Here is a 16,865-nt window from a genome sequence, read left to right as displayed (position 1 = left end):
CTATGTCTGTGCATGTACTTGTGTGGATTTGATTCTCATCATTAGAGCCCAGCTGAGTGCAGATTTGCCTGTATCACCTGGGAAGCCCCCAGTTGTTTTGACAACACCGTGTGTGCTGCCCCTGGGCCTCACCGTGCCTGCAACCACCAGCTGGCTTGATGTCAATTGTCAGTACATGTCACAGCACTGGGTGTGATTACACCAAATTTCTCCTCACTGCAGGTATTTCATTTTCATCTCTTGCCAATTTACAGATCCCGAGATTCTCTTCTCTCTTGTGCAAAGGCAGCATGCTGAACATTAGTAACATTCATGGCCACTCCCCAAGCACAGTGACTGGGAGCCCTTTGGGATTATCACATGCCAAGCAGAATCTGAGGAAGCCTTGTTATTCTGAGTTAACCAAGTGCACTAAAAAGATCTTCCATACAACAAAACCGTGGTCTTAAAGTACAGGAAGGGAAATCCTATGAAAGTTAAAGCTGTAGATAACACTGGGCAAAGCAGACAGTCACAGGCCATGCACTCCTGACATGCAATGCTTACACAAATCTCTGCAACTAGCAGACACATTTCCCAACTGCAAGGAGCAATATATCTGCTGGTTACACTGTATGGTTGCAGGCTCAGTCCAGGTGGCTTTGCAAAGTTTCTTTTTCCCTTGTGCTGTGACACATGACATCAAATTTGGGCTTACAGGCAAGAAAAAACATGGTTCTAGGTCAGTGAGGTCCTCTTCAGAACAGATGTGTGTGTTTTGTGTCTTTCCTCAGTCTTGAACAGGAAGTTCAACTGTTAAATCTCTCCTACACTTCTTCCCTTTTTCCATTTTCTTAATTCTCTTTCCTTGAGCTTCATGCATGGAGAAAAGTTACTTACATTTTCAAATCTACTTGGGTTGATTTCTTTCTCAATCAAAGTGAGGACTGCTGCAAGCCGCCGTTCAAACATTACTCCCTCCACTTCTACAAACAAACCGCATGCCTGGGCAGCCAACCTCCTGTGTGAGCTCTGACACACAAAAAATAACAAAAAATTAACTCTTATAATCAAATCCTGCAGCTCCCAACTGCAGGAGCTGGTAGCAACCCCTACTTTCTGCCTGTAGCAATAGCACCTTAAGAGACGCTGGTTTTCAGAGTGTATTGAAAAAGGAGATGCTGCCAGCGAGGTATAAAAGTGCCTGACAGCACAAGTTATCCCTGGAATGCACCCTAAAACTGAATGCCAGAACTGCTGAAATCCCAACTGCAGAAATCTGGGAGCTGCTTTGTAACTCTTCACAATGCAACAGGCAGCTTACAGTTACAAACCCAAACTGAACATACTAGGATGGAAACCATGAAGTGTTGAAGAATGCTAACTCTGCTAGTGTAGAGAGACAGAACCTGGGTTCAGCTAGAGGACAGCTTATCACCCAAGCACCCAGTTCCAAACAGCAGATCTTGAAGACCAGGTTTGCTGCCTTCCAGTTGCCAGCAACAGAATGAAGCATGTCTGAGATAAAGTCAGCACAAAATGCTGGGATCAGAAGAGCTTTAAGGAATTTGCTCCAACCTCTAACCCGAGCAAAGATAACACTGAGCCAAAAGTGGAACTGTTAGAAAGCTGCAAAATGCAACTGGGAAGAGTCTGTAGGTTGACCTAAAGCATCAGCAGGTCCCTATATTTGTTGCAGCTTTATGAAGCTATACCATTTCTTGTTCTCTAAGTCAGGAACAACTAATCCACCAACCCACCAGATCTGGTACTAGCAACCTCTCGCTTGCCTTAATCTTACTCAGCCCTCCAACAGAGTTCAGATGTGGCCAGTGAAAAGACCAAAGAGTACCTTTTTGCTGTGAAACCACTCAGTGACCAGCGAAAACATCACATCTTGTTTTTCATTGCTGATCTTACGGAGAAGAGATTTACATGTCAAAGCCGCCATCTTTTTGCATTTGGCTGAGTCATCATTTATCATCATCATACAAAGAGAGAGAAAAAACAACCCACAGTATTTGTGCAGGAGATCCTAGAAAGAAACAACCATTATCAACCACAAATACCCAAGGAGCTTCCGGCATTTAAAGAGAAAAAGAGGGGTATTTGCTGCACTATATTCAGGAGCAGTGTTAGCCCTGAGTGGGCTTCATGTCAAGGCAGCTGAACTGCTAAAATGGGATGGCCCTGTTTTTGGAGCACAGAGGATGTACCGCAGCCCCAGCCCCGCTCTGACTGACTTGCTACCATATCCCTGGGTCAGCAAAGCGAGTGTGAAACCTTGAAGGGCATTTTCACGCCCAACTCTCACTGAAACAGGCTTAAGTCCTCAGCACTGCAGCAACACCCAAATGTCCTTCTCTCAGAGACTGCAGCTCTTTGCCACCTTTACAGCGTTCCCAGGAACCAATCTGAAATATTAAATCATCAGGCAGTGCTGAAGCACAGCTTACTGTGCAGAATTTCTCTTCCTTCCAAATTCTTGCTTGATTGCACTTCTCCCTGTGTCCTGAATGCACAGTTAAGCTCCAGCTGCAGAGCTTCAAGGCAGCTTAGGATTTTGCCTATGTGATCCTGTACATATGCACAGCTATTTTTTAGCTTTCATGTTGATCCACCCTACTGAGAAGCCCTTCCTCTTCAGTCAGGCCAACCGAACACACCAGTTCTGTCAACAATCTCTCAGGAATATTGAAAAACCCTTACACAGTGACTTCACTTCTATTCCCACCCTGTTTCCTAAACTGGCTGTGTTTCTTCCTGGCAAAAATCACGACTGAGTTTATCCAAACTCCAGCTGACACAGCTTTATTTTACTTGCAAACAGAGCACATTAGGCAAAGAAGTACTGCAGACTTTCCAGCATATCATTCCTCTTTTGGAGCAAAGCCAGGTTCTTTGGAGATAAGTGAATGTTCTGCTCATTATAAGAGGTAACAAGAACTAGCAAGTGCTTCCAATATAAACTGCTTGGAAAATGCTGTTACTGCAAACCACAATAACTGCCTGATTCTTGGAACATCAGGGGATGCTCGTTACCTGTGGGAACATGTCGAGGAGGTACGCAATCATCTCCAGTGCAGATTCCCTCCCAGTTTCATACTCATACCTGTCAGGAAACAAAGGATTAACTGTTAGGGATGAGTTAATCCTCATATGAAGCTGCCAACAATTTACAACAACAACCAATTCCAGAAACATGCACTGATAGGGATCCTTCTGCAACAGCACCTGGCCTGATACTGTGGACAAGAGAAGCAGCAGGCCCACAGCTCCGTCTGTCCGAGAATGAGCACCAAGAGGCCATGAAGGGTTCCAGCCCACCTGAGCCAGCACAGCCACACTGTGCTGGGGAACCTGGTAAACTACTGTCACCTTGAGCAAGGGAGGGGTGAAGCTCAGGAGGAGGTTGGAGGCACAACATTCCCGTGGAATCGATACAATTGTTTTAACTGTGCATGCACTTGCACTTTGAGATACTGCCATGGGACAGCAGTCCCCTATAAATGCACCTTCCCTCATTCCTCCTGGATTTTTTATTTCACCTGTGTTCTAGGGTGACTTTATGATTCACAACCAGTGGAGGTGGTAAACCACTAAGCAAACAACAGAACTTTTGCTTACAAACAGATAAAGAACTATATTAGTGGTGCAACAGGGATAAGAAAAAAGGATTTGCTTCATCAAACAGCCAGACTTAGGAAAGGAAAGTGTTTTACAAGTAGGAAAATGAAGACTTCATCCATGCCTTCTGCTCATTACAAAGAGCTTTTTGGCATACTAGAATCATATTTAAAAACAAAGTTCTGTTCTCATAGGACAGTGACTACATGTCAGGAATATAAACTCACTCCAGCTGTGCAAGCATGAAATCCAAATTGGGTTTCAGTTTGTCACCGAGGGGGTAATCCAGAATGTATTTCAAGTAAATCTGGAAAGAAAAAACAATACAGAGAGGAGTTAAAATAAACACTCAGGTAAGCTTGTAAAAAGGTTATGAAGAAAAGTTGGTGATGGAGCAGCAAGCTTATGAGAATCGTTCCTTTCATCCCATTCCTATTACACAAAGGGTCAACAACTGCTGCCAAGCTCTGTGCCTGGAACAGGATCAGTTTTTAAAGTACTGCTGTGATTTGCACAAGCATCTGTGAAGAGGTCCTGCATCCTTCAAAATCCATCCTGTAACTATGAAAGCTGCATTTCGGGATCCTACTGCACCATATCCCAATGCTTGAGACAAACTAACCAGTTCTGTCTTTCAGTTGGTTTTACCTTAGAAAAAATGAGGAAGTAGAGGAAAGCAATTATGGATTTGTGGCAAATTAACTTATCCTGGGGCTTAAAAAAGAGCAAAGCTTAGTTACATAGGCTTAAAAGCCTCCAGAGGAAGGACCATGTCACTGCTGCTAAGCAGCTCTCCTGCACTTGGCACTGGTGAGGTTGCGCCTCAAGTACTGTGTTCAGTTTTGGGCTTCTCACAGCAAGAAAGACATTGAGCAGCAATGAAGCCGAGAAGGGTCTGGAGCACAAGTCTTATGAAGAGTGGCTGAGGGAGCTGGGATTGTTTGGCCTGGAGAAGAGGAGGCTCAGGGGAGACATCATCACTCTCTACAACTGCTTGAAAGGAGGCTGCAGCCAGGTGGGGGTTGGTCTCCTCTCCCAAGTGACAAATCACAGGACAAGAGGAAACGGCTTCAAGTTTTGCCAGGGGAAGTATAGATTGGATATTAGGAAAGAATTCTGCACTGAAAGGGGGGTCAAGCACTGGAACTGGCTGCCCTGGGAAGTGGTGTTTTAAATACACAGGCTGGAGGTATTTAAAAGAAGTATAGATGTGCTATACTTCTACAGATGTGCTACACTCAGGGACATGGCTTAGTGGTGGATGGGGCAGTGCTGGGTTAAGGGTTAGACTCTATGACCTTAAAGGGACTTTCCAACCTAAACGATTTTACAGTTCTATGAAGGCACACCACAGTACAGGCAAGGAGTCTGTGATTCTGCTATGCACCAGTCTCAAGAACTGAAGCCAGATAACAAGGGGAATAAAGATCAGTAAAGAAGGGGAAATGGAGTTCAGGCTTCAGCAGGGCCAAGGCACATGTCTGTGAGAGGCAGGATGGCCACACTAAGCCCTCTGGCCTGTTAGACAGCTGTAAATAAAGTGAGAGACACTTCATTCCACCAACCTGCCTGCACTGGACTCGCACTGGCTCACTCTGACCTGTGATGGCCAGCTGGGCAACCTTCTGCAGCACATCATCAATTTCAGGGACAATCAGCTTCCTGGATAAAATAGCCTGAAAATGTGAAAGCACAGCTGGAGTCACATAATTTTGCTTATACAGTGTGAGATGCAGTACTACAACCCAAACAACACTGGTCTCAGGTGGTACCTTAACACTGACTTTTTCACACACAGAAAGTGCAACTCAAAGGGGAAAAAAAAAGAGAAAGGATGGCTTACACATCCATATCTGTTTCTTTTGGGCAACACAGAATACTGGTCTAATGATCAGAGATGTTGATTCTTTAGCAAAAACATACTCAGATCCAAGTACATTCTCATATGCATTGTGTATAAAACAGCCTCCCAAACAATTTTAAACAGTGACTACAAGTCAAACAGTAAAACTTTTGTTGATTTTTCCTCTCTTATAACAGAGAGCTTCAACAGCATCTGTAGTCTGTTCCTGATGAGAGAATGTACAGCCTTTCACCAGGAAGCAGAATCATTGCTGTTCCAGTGGTTGACAGAACACCCACAACTGTTGCACTGAAATACCTTGAGAAGACCAAAGGCAGTGGCTTGGCGTGATGAATCATAAATGTCTTCTTCAGCAAATCCGAGCAACACTTGGAGCTGTTTGCTTGTTATCTGACTCTTTGCATTCTTCACAAGTATTGTTACACACTACAAAATGAAATTGCACAATGTCAATACACATGCAATGCCATAAAATAAAGGTCCACGCCAAAGTCTGACTTGATTTATACAACTTCAGCCTGAAAAGACAAACTGCTGGCTCTAGAACATGTGGCCAACACTATTCTCACATTTTGCTTTCAGATGGCAATTGCGAGACAAAAGTAAACAAGTGAATTGCCCCCTTCCCATGTCCCTCCTTCCCCTCACTTCAGCTACCAGGATTTACTCAGGTGAAACAAGATACTACTACAATGAAGAAAGAAGGCAAACATGTTTCTGTAAAGACTTCTCCTCGGATACAAGCTGCACATTTTTAGCGAGCAACTATCTTTAGGTTTGTATTTGGGAAAGAATCAGTAAGGCCACATATTCCTCACTAGTTTGTCATCTCCAGACCACCTCTCCAGAAACAGCTGCAGGAAGGATCTGTAGCTGAAGGAGTCTCATTCTAGAAAGTTAATCCTAAGGCAGAAATGAGGAGAGCTGGGTCTGACTTACTTTGAAACAGCTCACAACCAGGTGGAAATTCTGGCCTTTGGCTATTCCTGTCTTGGCAAACTCTTTCAGCAAGAGGAAAAGCTGCTTTATCAGTGGCTCCATATTGGTACTGATAGAAGGCAAAGGGAACTTTAAAATCCATACTAAGGACTGCAGAGCACCAGTTATCACCTGGAAGAAAGAGCCAAAGGACAGCATGTGGATACAGGGACACTGAGAGAACTCTTCCCACCGTTTTACAGACATGGTCAGGCTATCTACAACTATGGTAAAAGGCAGTTAGCTAACAAACCCAACTTCTTTCAAACCATTCATGGGTAACACAAGGGTTTCTCAGTTCTGAAAGCACTATCTGTGACTCAAATCTTCTATAACCTTGATTTTACCAAGTGAAGATATTAACACAGCATTGTTTCAGTAGATGGCAAGAATGCTTTCTGAAGCAGAGCTGCCTCCAAGACATGGAAAGCCCCACTCCAAGAATCTGACAGGGTATGAGGTATGCCTTCCACTCTTGGGAAAATCGAAGTTTAACAGATTCTCTAAGCTCACTCAAACCAAAAGCTGTCCCAAAAAATGGCTGTCTAAAGTGCTAGAATGAAGATTTTGGAGATGGATCAGAAGAAATGACAGTTGTGACAACACTACTCCCAGCAGCTACAGGATCTCATGAACATCCTCATAGATAGTCTGTAAATTCCCCATAGGAACATTCTCTAGGAGAACTTGCCCATAGTTAAAACCTGCAACAGGGAGCAGAACATTCAGCCCTCCGTCAGCCACAAGCCTCCACTGGGATTACATGTCCTCAAACAATTTAATCTGCACACCTATTAAAGCAGGTTTGAAAAACTGGTGGCTTTCTCTTCTCTTGCAAGTCAACTGCAAGATGACATTTGTGGGCAGGACTCTTCTTAGTACATCAGACAGAACACAGAGACTTCAGCTCAGAACTGTACCTTGACATCCATAGATTTCAGGCAGTCTATAAGCAGCTGAACAAAAGGGTCTAACATTTCCAGTGCATGTTCCTCAGATGAATTTACTTTGGATCTCTTCAAGCTCATGTGCAGTAGCTGTCATAGAAAAATCAGGACATTCATCTCAAAATCAGCCAGAACACAAAAGAGTCAAGTAAGGTCCCACAACTGTTTCAGGTTATAGTAGAACTTATGTCATATCCCACCTAAATATTTCAATAGGCTGAGCAATTAAAAAAATTTAAAAAAATAAATCTCTAAAAGCACAACTGAAGTTACAATATACAAAGTGAAGTTAATGCTAATGGCTGTGCTATTAAAACAATATATCCAGAATACTTTCCTTTGCACACTCGTAACAAAATTTTGAATGCAAAGTTTTTTTAACTGAGGAGATCTTACCCGAAGTCCTGAATCAACCAGGATATAAGTGTTAGTCCTGCTGCTGACACGTGCTTTCTGCCCTCCTCTTGTGGGAGTGGGCTGGAGCAGCAGGCAGCTCTCTGGTTGCAGACGAGGATCTGGAGAAGGGGCAGCTTTTTTCCTGAAAAGCAGCATATGTATGGCAAAAGAAAATATTCATATATGAACCCTTTCCACAACAATCCTGCTGTTGGGAGTAAAAAGAATTGAACTGTGCTCAGCTGCTTCCCACACAGCAAGCAAAAGCAGGTCACAGATGGACCACAATGAAATAAAACCAATTTGAAAGCGGCATGACAGATGGGACTCAGACTAGAGAACAGTGCCACAATTCCAGTGATAACAAACACACAATCATTTATATAACATCCTCACTTTTTTTCTTAGTGGACAGACCAATTTCAGAAGTTCCATCAAGCAAATACATGTCCTGCCACTACCCACTGCTCTTCTTTACTGATCTTTACTTCAATTACTGATGGCTTACAAACACTGCTCCAAGAAGTCTGCAAACAGGTGTCATACCCTAGAGAAAGTCAGTCTATGTAACACCAAATGCAGGACACCCAAACCCAGCTCTGAGCAGTGACACCATAAGATGGAGAGAAAATCTGATGGTTCTTCTCATCTTCTGCTCCAGCAGCAAAGCAATAAAAGGAAAGCCCACATTTTCCCTTGCTCCTAGCCCCATGGAAATGTTTGCAGCCTGCTTCTAAACACTGTCCCTTGTCCCTCCATCCCAACATCCTAATGCAAGTTATTAACTCATCAGACAGTGAAAAAGCCTAGTTTTCCAGAGCACTTGCAAGAGCAGACTCCCATGAGTACCACAAATGCTAACTCCCATTACTAAGCTTTCTCCTTCCCCTGTAACTGCCCAAATGGTTCAGTTACACTGAAAACAAAAGGGGAATGAAAGCAAGGAAACTCTCATGCATTTGATCAGTTGGATTTGGGAACTGCCATTTCTGCAAGCAAACCAATACCAGACCATCTGAACAACACCCTGAAACTCACTTGGCCTTCTCAGTGAGCAGAGGCAAATTTTCACTGATGAGACCATGACTGAGAAGGAGGAGGGATTCTGCATTCATGTCTGAGTTGAAGATGAGCCCTGCCATGATGTGACGCAGTGCCTCATGCACCTTCCGGACTATCTTCAAGCTTGTAGTGCTCTCCAGAGTCTGCAAAGGTAAAACCATGAGAATTTAAGAGGATGGCCTGATGGCAATTATCTGTTATCTGTATCCAGAAATTATGGGAAAAACTAGAGCAATTTCTCTCTCATCATGTTGTCATAGTCTCCAGCTCTTTAGATGAATAGCATCCCATTGCCTCAGCTCTGCACCAACATCCGTCCCTTCCTCTCCAGCCTCGTCAGCCTCCAGCCACTTCAGCTATAGCCACCAGGACACAAGAACTAATGAGCAAACCAGGGAATTCCTGTGCGAGCTTGCACTCTGCTAAAAATTCTGCATCTTTGAAAAGGCAATTATTGCACATAGACAGACCCTGGACACATTTTGTTGACATTTCCTTCATGCACAAGAGATTAAACCACAGAGCAGCCTTACAGGACTTCTACGCTCCAGAGGAAAGAAGAGCGGGTAGAGGGAGGGTACATGGAGAACTCAAAATGGGATGTTTCCACTTTAGCAGCAGTTAAAAGCTTCCCAGAATGCCACACCCTGCCCTGGACATCAACAGTAAACTCTCACTGCTTTCCCAAAGGAAAATGGGAAGCCAAAGCAAGATTCCATAGGTGATGTCAAAATAGCCACCCAGAGGCTCTAGAATCACCTTACAGAACTGAGAGTGCTCACAGTTAATAAGAGAGACCCTGGCTGACTTTTCTTACCTCCTTCAGTGGCAGAATAAGTTTTGTCACTTGGCCCCTTCCTATGAACTTCCCAAGAATTTCATAGGAATCATAACTCTTGTTTTTGCGTGCTTCCATGATCTTGGAGACAATTCCCTTCACTTCTTTCTCTTCAGCTACATTCCCAAACAACTCTTGGTTGAAAATCTTTGGAAAACAGGCAAGAGAAATGAATGAGAGAAGAAAAGCAGGTTCTTCCAGTAGCAACAGAACAACACTATTTTCCCCCACTCACAGAAAAAACAATTCTCCAGGTTTCCTACAAATCGTGTCTATCTTTCCTTTGTCAACACAGAACATCTGAGTTTAAGCACACCAGCTGAGAACACTGCTCTCACACCCCTCTGTGCTGTTGTGACACGAGGAATGGGACTGCATCAGATCAATACATCCCAACATACCCCATTTTTGTCACCAGCTGAGTTCCTGGGCTCTGTGGACTGCACTGAATATATGTCTGCTGACTGGCTCAGCCATTTAGAATACAGGAAAACACACATAGGTGTCTTAACCATGAATCCATCCCATCTCAGGATGCAGGGCTCAGGGTACAGCCCCAGAGATATTTGACTTCTCTTGATTCCCATCTACAAGGGGGCCTACTGGTGCCTCCTTCCTTGGCAGTACACACACAACAGCCTGGTTTGCCACCAAGTCAGAGACAACCTACACAAAACATTCCCCTCCTAGAATATCTCCCAACACTTCATGATGCTTTTTCTTTCCGTCTTGAATAGCTTTTACCTCAATCAGGATATCTAAGCAGGGGTCCAAATCACCAGCACTGAGCCTGGTAGTAAGGCCCTTCAGTAACAGGTTCACCGTGAAAGTCAGCACATGGAGCTAGAGAAAAAGAGAACAGATCATTCCAAACCTCTGCACTGACCTCTTCAATCATACTGCATGGGGACACTCCCATACCAAAGACATCACAAGTCTCCAGCTGCACACTGGACTTGAGCTTTCATTATAGGAAAAAAAAACACTGTGAGGATGAGAATCCATGGTGTAGCAAGAGAAAAAGGATCCCTATCCCAGCACATACTGGCAACAGGGCTGGAATCTCCTCTCTCCCCAGGGCTCTTACTGGTATATTTAGGTTGCTCTAATTGGTGCTTTCACTGTTACAGCAGCTAGATGCTTATGCTACTCCACTGTGGTAATTCACATGAAAAATTATTCTTAACCCAAACCATGGAAAGAGGAAAGATAAATTAATAGTCAGAGCCTTGGCTCTGGATCTAGGAAGCAAGACTTCAACTAGCATCACCACACAGTCTGTGCAGTCTGCGTGGCAACTCCCCTCAGATACCGCTTAGCCCTCATGACCTTATTGAAAGATTTCCTCTAATCTTACTGGAACCAGAAACTCATCCTTCCCTTCACACCTCAACTCTTCACTAGGAAAACAGCTTAGACTCTCAGTTCTTTGAGGATACAGACCCTTATTTGACACTTGGCATGGCACAACGAAGACTGATGTGGGCATTACAGCAACAGTATTTACTTACATTATACCAAGCCATTCTACCAGTGCAAAACTACTTCAATAGCAACTTCCCTTTGGATTCTCCTCCCAATACATTAGAAAAAAAGCCTACAGAGAGCAGAAGAGGAAGAATCTCAGCATTACCTGGTAGCCATGGATGAGCGCAGACCGCATCTCCTTTAAGATATACAGAAGGTAGTGCACTCCCAACACTTCCATGATTTTAATGAGGGTGTTCCGGGCAATGTCCCGTATTTCCTGAAATCTGTTTCTCAGGAATGTGCAGACTTGCAGCAGGATGCTGGAAACAAAGACAGACAGCTTTGTTCATCTCCAAGCAGACCAGAACTAATTACACTGCCAAGGAGGCTGCTTTTCAGGAGTGTTTCACAACCACAGCTGTACTCACAGCCAGCCTCACAGAGATGTTTTATAGGCATACACACACCTACTGTCCTTCGGGACATTTTACTGCTTGTCCTTTCTGTCTGCACATTATTCTTTCCCCAGCACAACCAGCCTTGCCTCTGCACCTTGATTCACAGCTCTGCTCTTAGGTCAGGATTTACAGAAGTCAAATGCTGAGGTGCAGAGGTGCATGTCACTAGGAACAGGAATTTACAAAAAAAGTATTTAAGGTCTGTTACGATGTCCCTCTTGACTTTAGCCGTGTATGTAACCACAGATTGAGAACAGTGCCTGCACTCCTTCCCAGAACAATGAACAGCCCCACTGGGATGTAAGGAGCCCCACTGGGATTTACCTTGGTAGGTTAGCTTCCATCACTTCCTGGGGAAGACACTGCATCATTCTGACCATTGCAAAAGCTAATGGAACACGAACTACCTCATCATCATTCACAACATTGGATTTCACAAGCTTGTGCTCCTCGTCTCTTTTAACCTTTTAAAGAGAGCAAGACATAATACACTTTTAATATACAGAAACAAATCCTGCTTCTTCTCAACAAACCCTAGAAGAGGTCAGTATGGCAGGCTGCTATCCTCTGATGACTGCAAGAAAAATGCAGACAGATAATGGACAGGTGAGATAAATCCCTGTGTTTTCAATACAGAAACTAGACTGGAGCAAGCAAGTAGCTGAGAACTCAAGAGACTGGACAAAACTGATTATTTCACTTGTGTAGCATGAGACAGTTCTCAGCAGGGAAGTTAAGACACTACATCCACACTGACCAGAGGGTCTGTCAGTAATCTCCATGATTCAGCAAAGAGCACGAAGCCTTTTTGTGCCTTCAGATGGTCTCTCTCTAGCTGTGTCCATTTTTTTAAAATGTGTTGCTTTTTCACAAGCTGTGAAGTGGTATCCCAATCCTTAAAGTAGCAGCCACAAAAGGCCTACAAGAGACCTTTCAAACGTCAACTCCTCACCTTTGCAACAATACACCTGTGCAATTTAGGCAAGATGTTGACTGTAACTGTTTCTTGAATGTGCTTGATCAGACACTGAAGCTCCTCTTTATTTCGGGGTAAGAATGAAACAGGTTTGGACACTTGTTCAGCATTTTCAGATGGCTCAGTTGCTTGCTCAGGTTCTACTGGCTTCTCAGAGAGATTCTTCCCATTCTTTTCTTCAGCTTCCTCCTCTTCTCCTTCACTCTGCTCCAGCTCCATGGCTTCTTCAGCCTCCACCAGTGGCTCAAGGTCCATGGCAGCAGCTTCTATCAAGTAATTGCCAAAAAGTTCAGGTAAATACAGGAGAACACAAAACTTGAGCCCTTAATTGAGACTTCTGTGACAGCCTGGTTCTACACAAAACTCTTATCTACCACCAGTGTCAGCAAACCACCAATAAGCATCAGGTTTTTTCTACTGGGTAAAGAACCTTTGGCTTGCTTGTTTCTGATAATCACCCCTCAGGGCCAGGTTTAAAGCAAAGACTACATTACTCTGTCTGAACCCTGCAGTCAGCTGAGCAAAGGTCAATGTGCTTGTACTGTAGAGAACTGCCATTCACTTAAAACTGAGAATTTCACAAGGCAATAGGTACTGTCAAGCACAGCTGTGAAACATCCTCCTCCTTCACCCAAAGGTCTCAACATAGGTGAAGACAATAGTGAAGAAGCTGAAAATACGACTTCATCACGTGAAATGGCAAGGGCAGGAAGGTGAGAACATCTTGGTTGCAGATAACCACGAGAGCAGCCAACACCAAAGATAAAAAACTCAGGTGTGCCAGCAGCCACATGGCTGGGTGCAGACCTTGAGAACCACACAGGTTCTAAGCTGTTTTGGCTTACAGAAGCCTGGGATGGAGTGGTAATGTGGACATGATTCCCTACACCTCTTCTGGCTTTGTCAACACATAGGAGGAAAATCTGCACTGCTCCTGAGGAGACAAGCCAACACCAGCTTCCAGTATGCCCATTTTAAACAGACTGGAGTAGATGATGTCAAGAGTAAACCACAAAACTTTGATTAGCTGCATTTGAGCAGTCTGAGGTAGTGTTTTTACAAGCAGACACAAAAAGCTCACCTTGGTTCTCAATGGTCACAAGCTGCTTTTCAAGTGTTTTATGGTCAAAGTGAAAGGCTTCCAGCACTGTCTCTAACAAGCTGCAGAAGAAAAACACGAAGAAAGATCAGCCTTCTGCACAGAAAGGATGCATACACAACAGAAAAATCATACAAAAATCTTAGAAAAATCTTTCAAAGCACTTTTTGGAACACATCAGATTTAGTGACATTGCATCATAAGGAGGTTTATCCTGAAAAACCCCAGAAAATAAAAACTGGCTACCTCTCAGCTACATGCATTCTGTGACCTAGCTCACTGTGAAACCTCACAGAGAGTGGTACTGGAGCAATGGAAGTGGTCCCAGGAGCAGGGACAGGCTGACAGAACTGCTGCCATGCATTCAGTGAGACATGGCGTGAGAAAGTAACTACCTGTTGAAACTTCATAGTTGCAGGCAGCAACCTGCTGCTGCACCTCCACTTGCCTAAGTCCACCTCAAAGCCAGCAATCTCTCTAAAGTCCATGTGATGCTCCTAAAAACACTGAATTGTGCCTAAGCAGTCTTTGGAGAAACCCAGAGCAGCACTGCTCACGGTACTCACCTGACTCCCAGCTTTGTACCAATCTGTCCTGTTTGCAAGACATGGATGAAATGCTTTAAGTGGTACAAATACGCTGACCATGAAAGATGTCGGCAGACAGCTCCAACAACTTCAACTGAGGCTGTTACCATATTTTCATGCTGCTCAAAAGAGAGAAATTCAGCTGCTGTTAGCATTCACAATGGTTGTGTGCCTAAAGCATCCTTTACCCAAAGCAACAAGAGACAGAAGTAATGTTTGTCTAGTGGGGATGCTTGGGATTCAGTATTTTTAGATCTCCCCAGCATTAAGTTAGGGAAAAAAAAATACCACAGTCCATCAAGCAGATCTCCAGACCCACTTCCTTCAAATTATTCTGCACACATTTAACTTTTCTCACATACTTAAATCTATGGGCTCAGTTGTGCTAAGAACTAAGAACAAGAACCAGTGTCAAGGCATCTAACCACAAACACACGGCACATTGCAGGTCAACTACAAACCCATTTCAGATGTGAAATAAAATGTGTCTATTTCTTCACTAAAGTTTCAATCAACACATTTTACTGCCCTCAAAGAGGTCAGTAAAGACCTCCTCAGTAAAGAGCTCCTCAGTCATTCTATTGAGGGGCACAGACTGCACTGCTGCAGGGGCTGGGTCCTGTGCCTGAGCTCTAATTGTTTCAGCTTCAGAAGAATATTTCTGGCAGTAAGCAAATCAGACATTTACTTTGCTTGATAGAAGTGGGTCTGCTGTTCTCCTGGTAGTGTGCAGGGAACTACAGAAGTGTGAAACCTGCCTTTTAAAAGCCACAGATGGAAAGTCTATCCACACTGGCACTACAAGTAATTTCACTGAAAGTGACTAAAAAAATATCACCCTTCAAATTTTAATTACAAAGCTGCTATTGATTTCAGATTTTTCAGCCAATTCCTGCAGTTTCCCCTCTAAATCCAGAGAAAACTGTATTTATTCCCACCTCTGTTACTAGACACAGACTATAGTCCCACAGTCTACTGTCAAAGAGTAACTAATCTCACAACTAAACAGGAAGACAGAAGTTTGAGGGAAGAAAATAGGAAGTGGATTACAAAAATAAAGACAAGTAAAACCCCAAGTAAAAGTTAAAACAAAACAAAAACGCCTAACCCAAACAGTTAAGAGATCAACCTTTGAAAAGCAAGACAAGTTTAGCAGATATAGGACTGGGCCCAGACTGCATCTGCACTTTCCAAACCCTCTTTCTGCCACCAAAACCAGCACAGCACTTTTATCTACAATGGAGACACCCACTTCACAAACGTATCAGTTGTCTAAAGGGGTTAGGTTTTTAAGGCAAATGAAAGGTAAAAATATTCAAGTAGAGGCATTCAATTAAAAGAGCCTACCTTAAGCATTTTTTCACTGAAAATTGCAGTTGTAGCATAAGGCATGATGTAGTTCTGGAGGGATTTAGAAGACAGCACAAGCTTTTCTTCAGTGAGCTGCTTTGCCAGTTTCCTCAGAGCTCGTGCTCTCCTGTGGATCTGAGACATGTCACACGAGACAGAGTGAATGAGGTGGTGCTTGAGTCACAGCTAGCACAAGAGAGCACCTACATTGTGCAGTTCTGAAAATGTTCCAGTTCTAGGTAATGGAATAAACATATTACAGTCATTTCCAAGTCTTTTTCCTTAAATCTCTGGGCTTTAACTAGCCTTTTGCCTCAACAGATATTCCAAGTCAATGGCATTGTGGATTCACAATCATAAGACTTTGCTATCTTAAGGCGTTAGACAAGGGAAGCAACTGCAAATAGCAGTTGCTGCAATGAAATGCAAAGACCAGAGAATATTACAAGTTAAGAACTTACAACTTTGCATATAACTACAGATACAGCCAAGACTCACTCAGACTGCATCTCTGAAAGCAGAAGAAATGTATTTTCATACTGCAAGAAAAACCAAGAGACCAGGCTTTGTGTAACAATTATATTGCAAAGGTTTGTGAATGGGAAGGGGCTGCAGAGCCTCCAGACTGACAGCAGCAGGGAATAGGCCAGAAAAAACAGAGATCCATTCCATGCCTATGTCAGAGGAATCTTCAGGATACTGCTGACTGTGGGCTATCATAAACCCAAGACATTTCCAGATAGAAATGTGACAGTGATTCTCAATCACCCCTGATCACGTCTACATCCCTCTTTTTTGTAACAGTATCTAATGACACAGGTTCAATTTCTCTGCAGACAACACACAGATGCTTTGCAAAACATCCCCTCACATGTGGTAAGATGCTTTTGTTTGGCAGGGGAAGAGAGGCAGTAAGAAATGCCTGCTGTCTTTTACCTGCATGTGTTTCATGTTCTCAAAGAAGTCCATGTCAGGATCATGGCGGTTGGTCAGCTGGACCAAATCCTGGAATTCAGGATTTGTTGGGAATGTCTGAATGAGGCAGGAAAGCAGTGATGTGTAGTCCTGCTGGATGCTCTAAAAATAGCAAGCAGTGAATGTTAAGTATCCCTTGGAGAGGCAGCTACACACTCCTGAGAACAGCAGTGCTGTCATTTACAAGTGTTTCAGTCAAACATCCTAATTCTTGGTAACAACAAATGCCTACTATGGCCTGCATATAAATTAAAGCCTC

At 43.6% G+C, this 16,865-nt stretch overlaps 1 protein-coding gene across 1 annotated transcript in view; it reads right to left on the bottom strand.

Annotated features, from left to right (window-relative positions):
- UTP20 (UTP20 small subunit processome component) overlaps positions 1–16,865 on the bottom strand; it is a 63,525-nt gene that overhangs the window by 5,149 nt on the left and 41,511 nt on the right. The window contains exons 37-55 of the mRNA XM_041409716.1: positions 16,568–16,708; positions 15,629–15,766; positions 14,261–14,400; positions 13,677–13,756; positions 12,572–12,861; positions 11,944–12,083; positions 11,325–11,481; positions 10,436–10,534; positions 9,671–9,838; positions 8,830–8,996; positions 7,792–7,933; positions 7,369–7,485; positions 6,410–6,580; positions 5,768–5,896; positions 5,172–5,282; positions 3,834–3,913; positions 3,022–3,091; positions 1,832–2,014; positions 880–1,011 (exon numbers count right to left, since the gene is read on the bottom strand). Coding sequence (XP_041265650.1) covers positions 880–1,011; positions 1,832–2,014; positions 3,022–3,091; positions 3,834–3,913; positions 5,172–5,282; positions 5,768–5,896; positions 6,410–6,580; positions 7,369–7,485; positions 7,792–7,933; positions 8,830–8,996; positions 9,671–9,838; positions 10,436–10,534; positions 11,325–11,481; positions 11,944–12,083; positions 12,572–12,861; positions 13,677–13,756; positions 14,261–14,400; positions 15,629–15,766; positions 16,568–16,708 — 2,655 coding nt within the window. The remainder of the gene's footprint in view (positions 1–879; positions 1,012–1,831; positions 2,015–3,021; positions 3,092–3,833; positions 3,914–5,171; positions 5,283–5,767; positions 5,897–6,409; positions 6,581–7,368; positions 7,486–7,791; positions 7,934–8,829; positions 8,997–9,670; positions 9,839–10,435; positions 10,535–11,324; positions 11,482–11,943; positions 12,084–12,571; positions 12,862–13,676; positions 13,757–14,260; positions 14,401–15,628; positions 15,767–16,567; positions 16,709–16,865) is intronic.

Source organism: Onychostruthus taczanowskii, unplaced genomic scaffold (assembly GCF_017590055.1).
Source record: "Onychostruthus taczanowskii isolate IOZ18803 unplaced genomic scaffold, ASM1759005v1 scaffold31, whole genome shotgun sequence".
Lineage (NCBI taxonomy): Eukaryota > Metazoa > Chordata > Aves > Passeriformes > Passeridae > Onychostruthus > Onychostruthus taczanowskii.
This window is presented reverse-complemented; position numbering and strand designations above follow the sequence as displayed.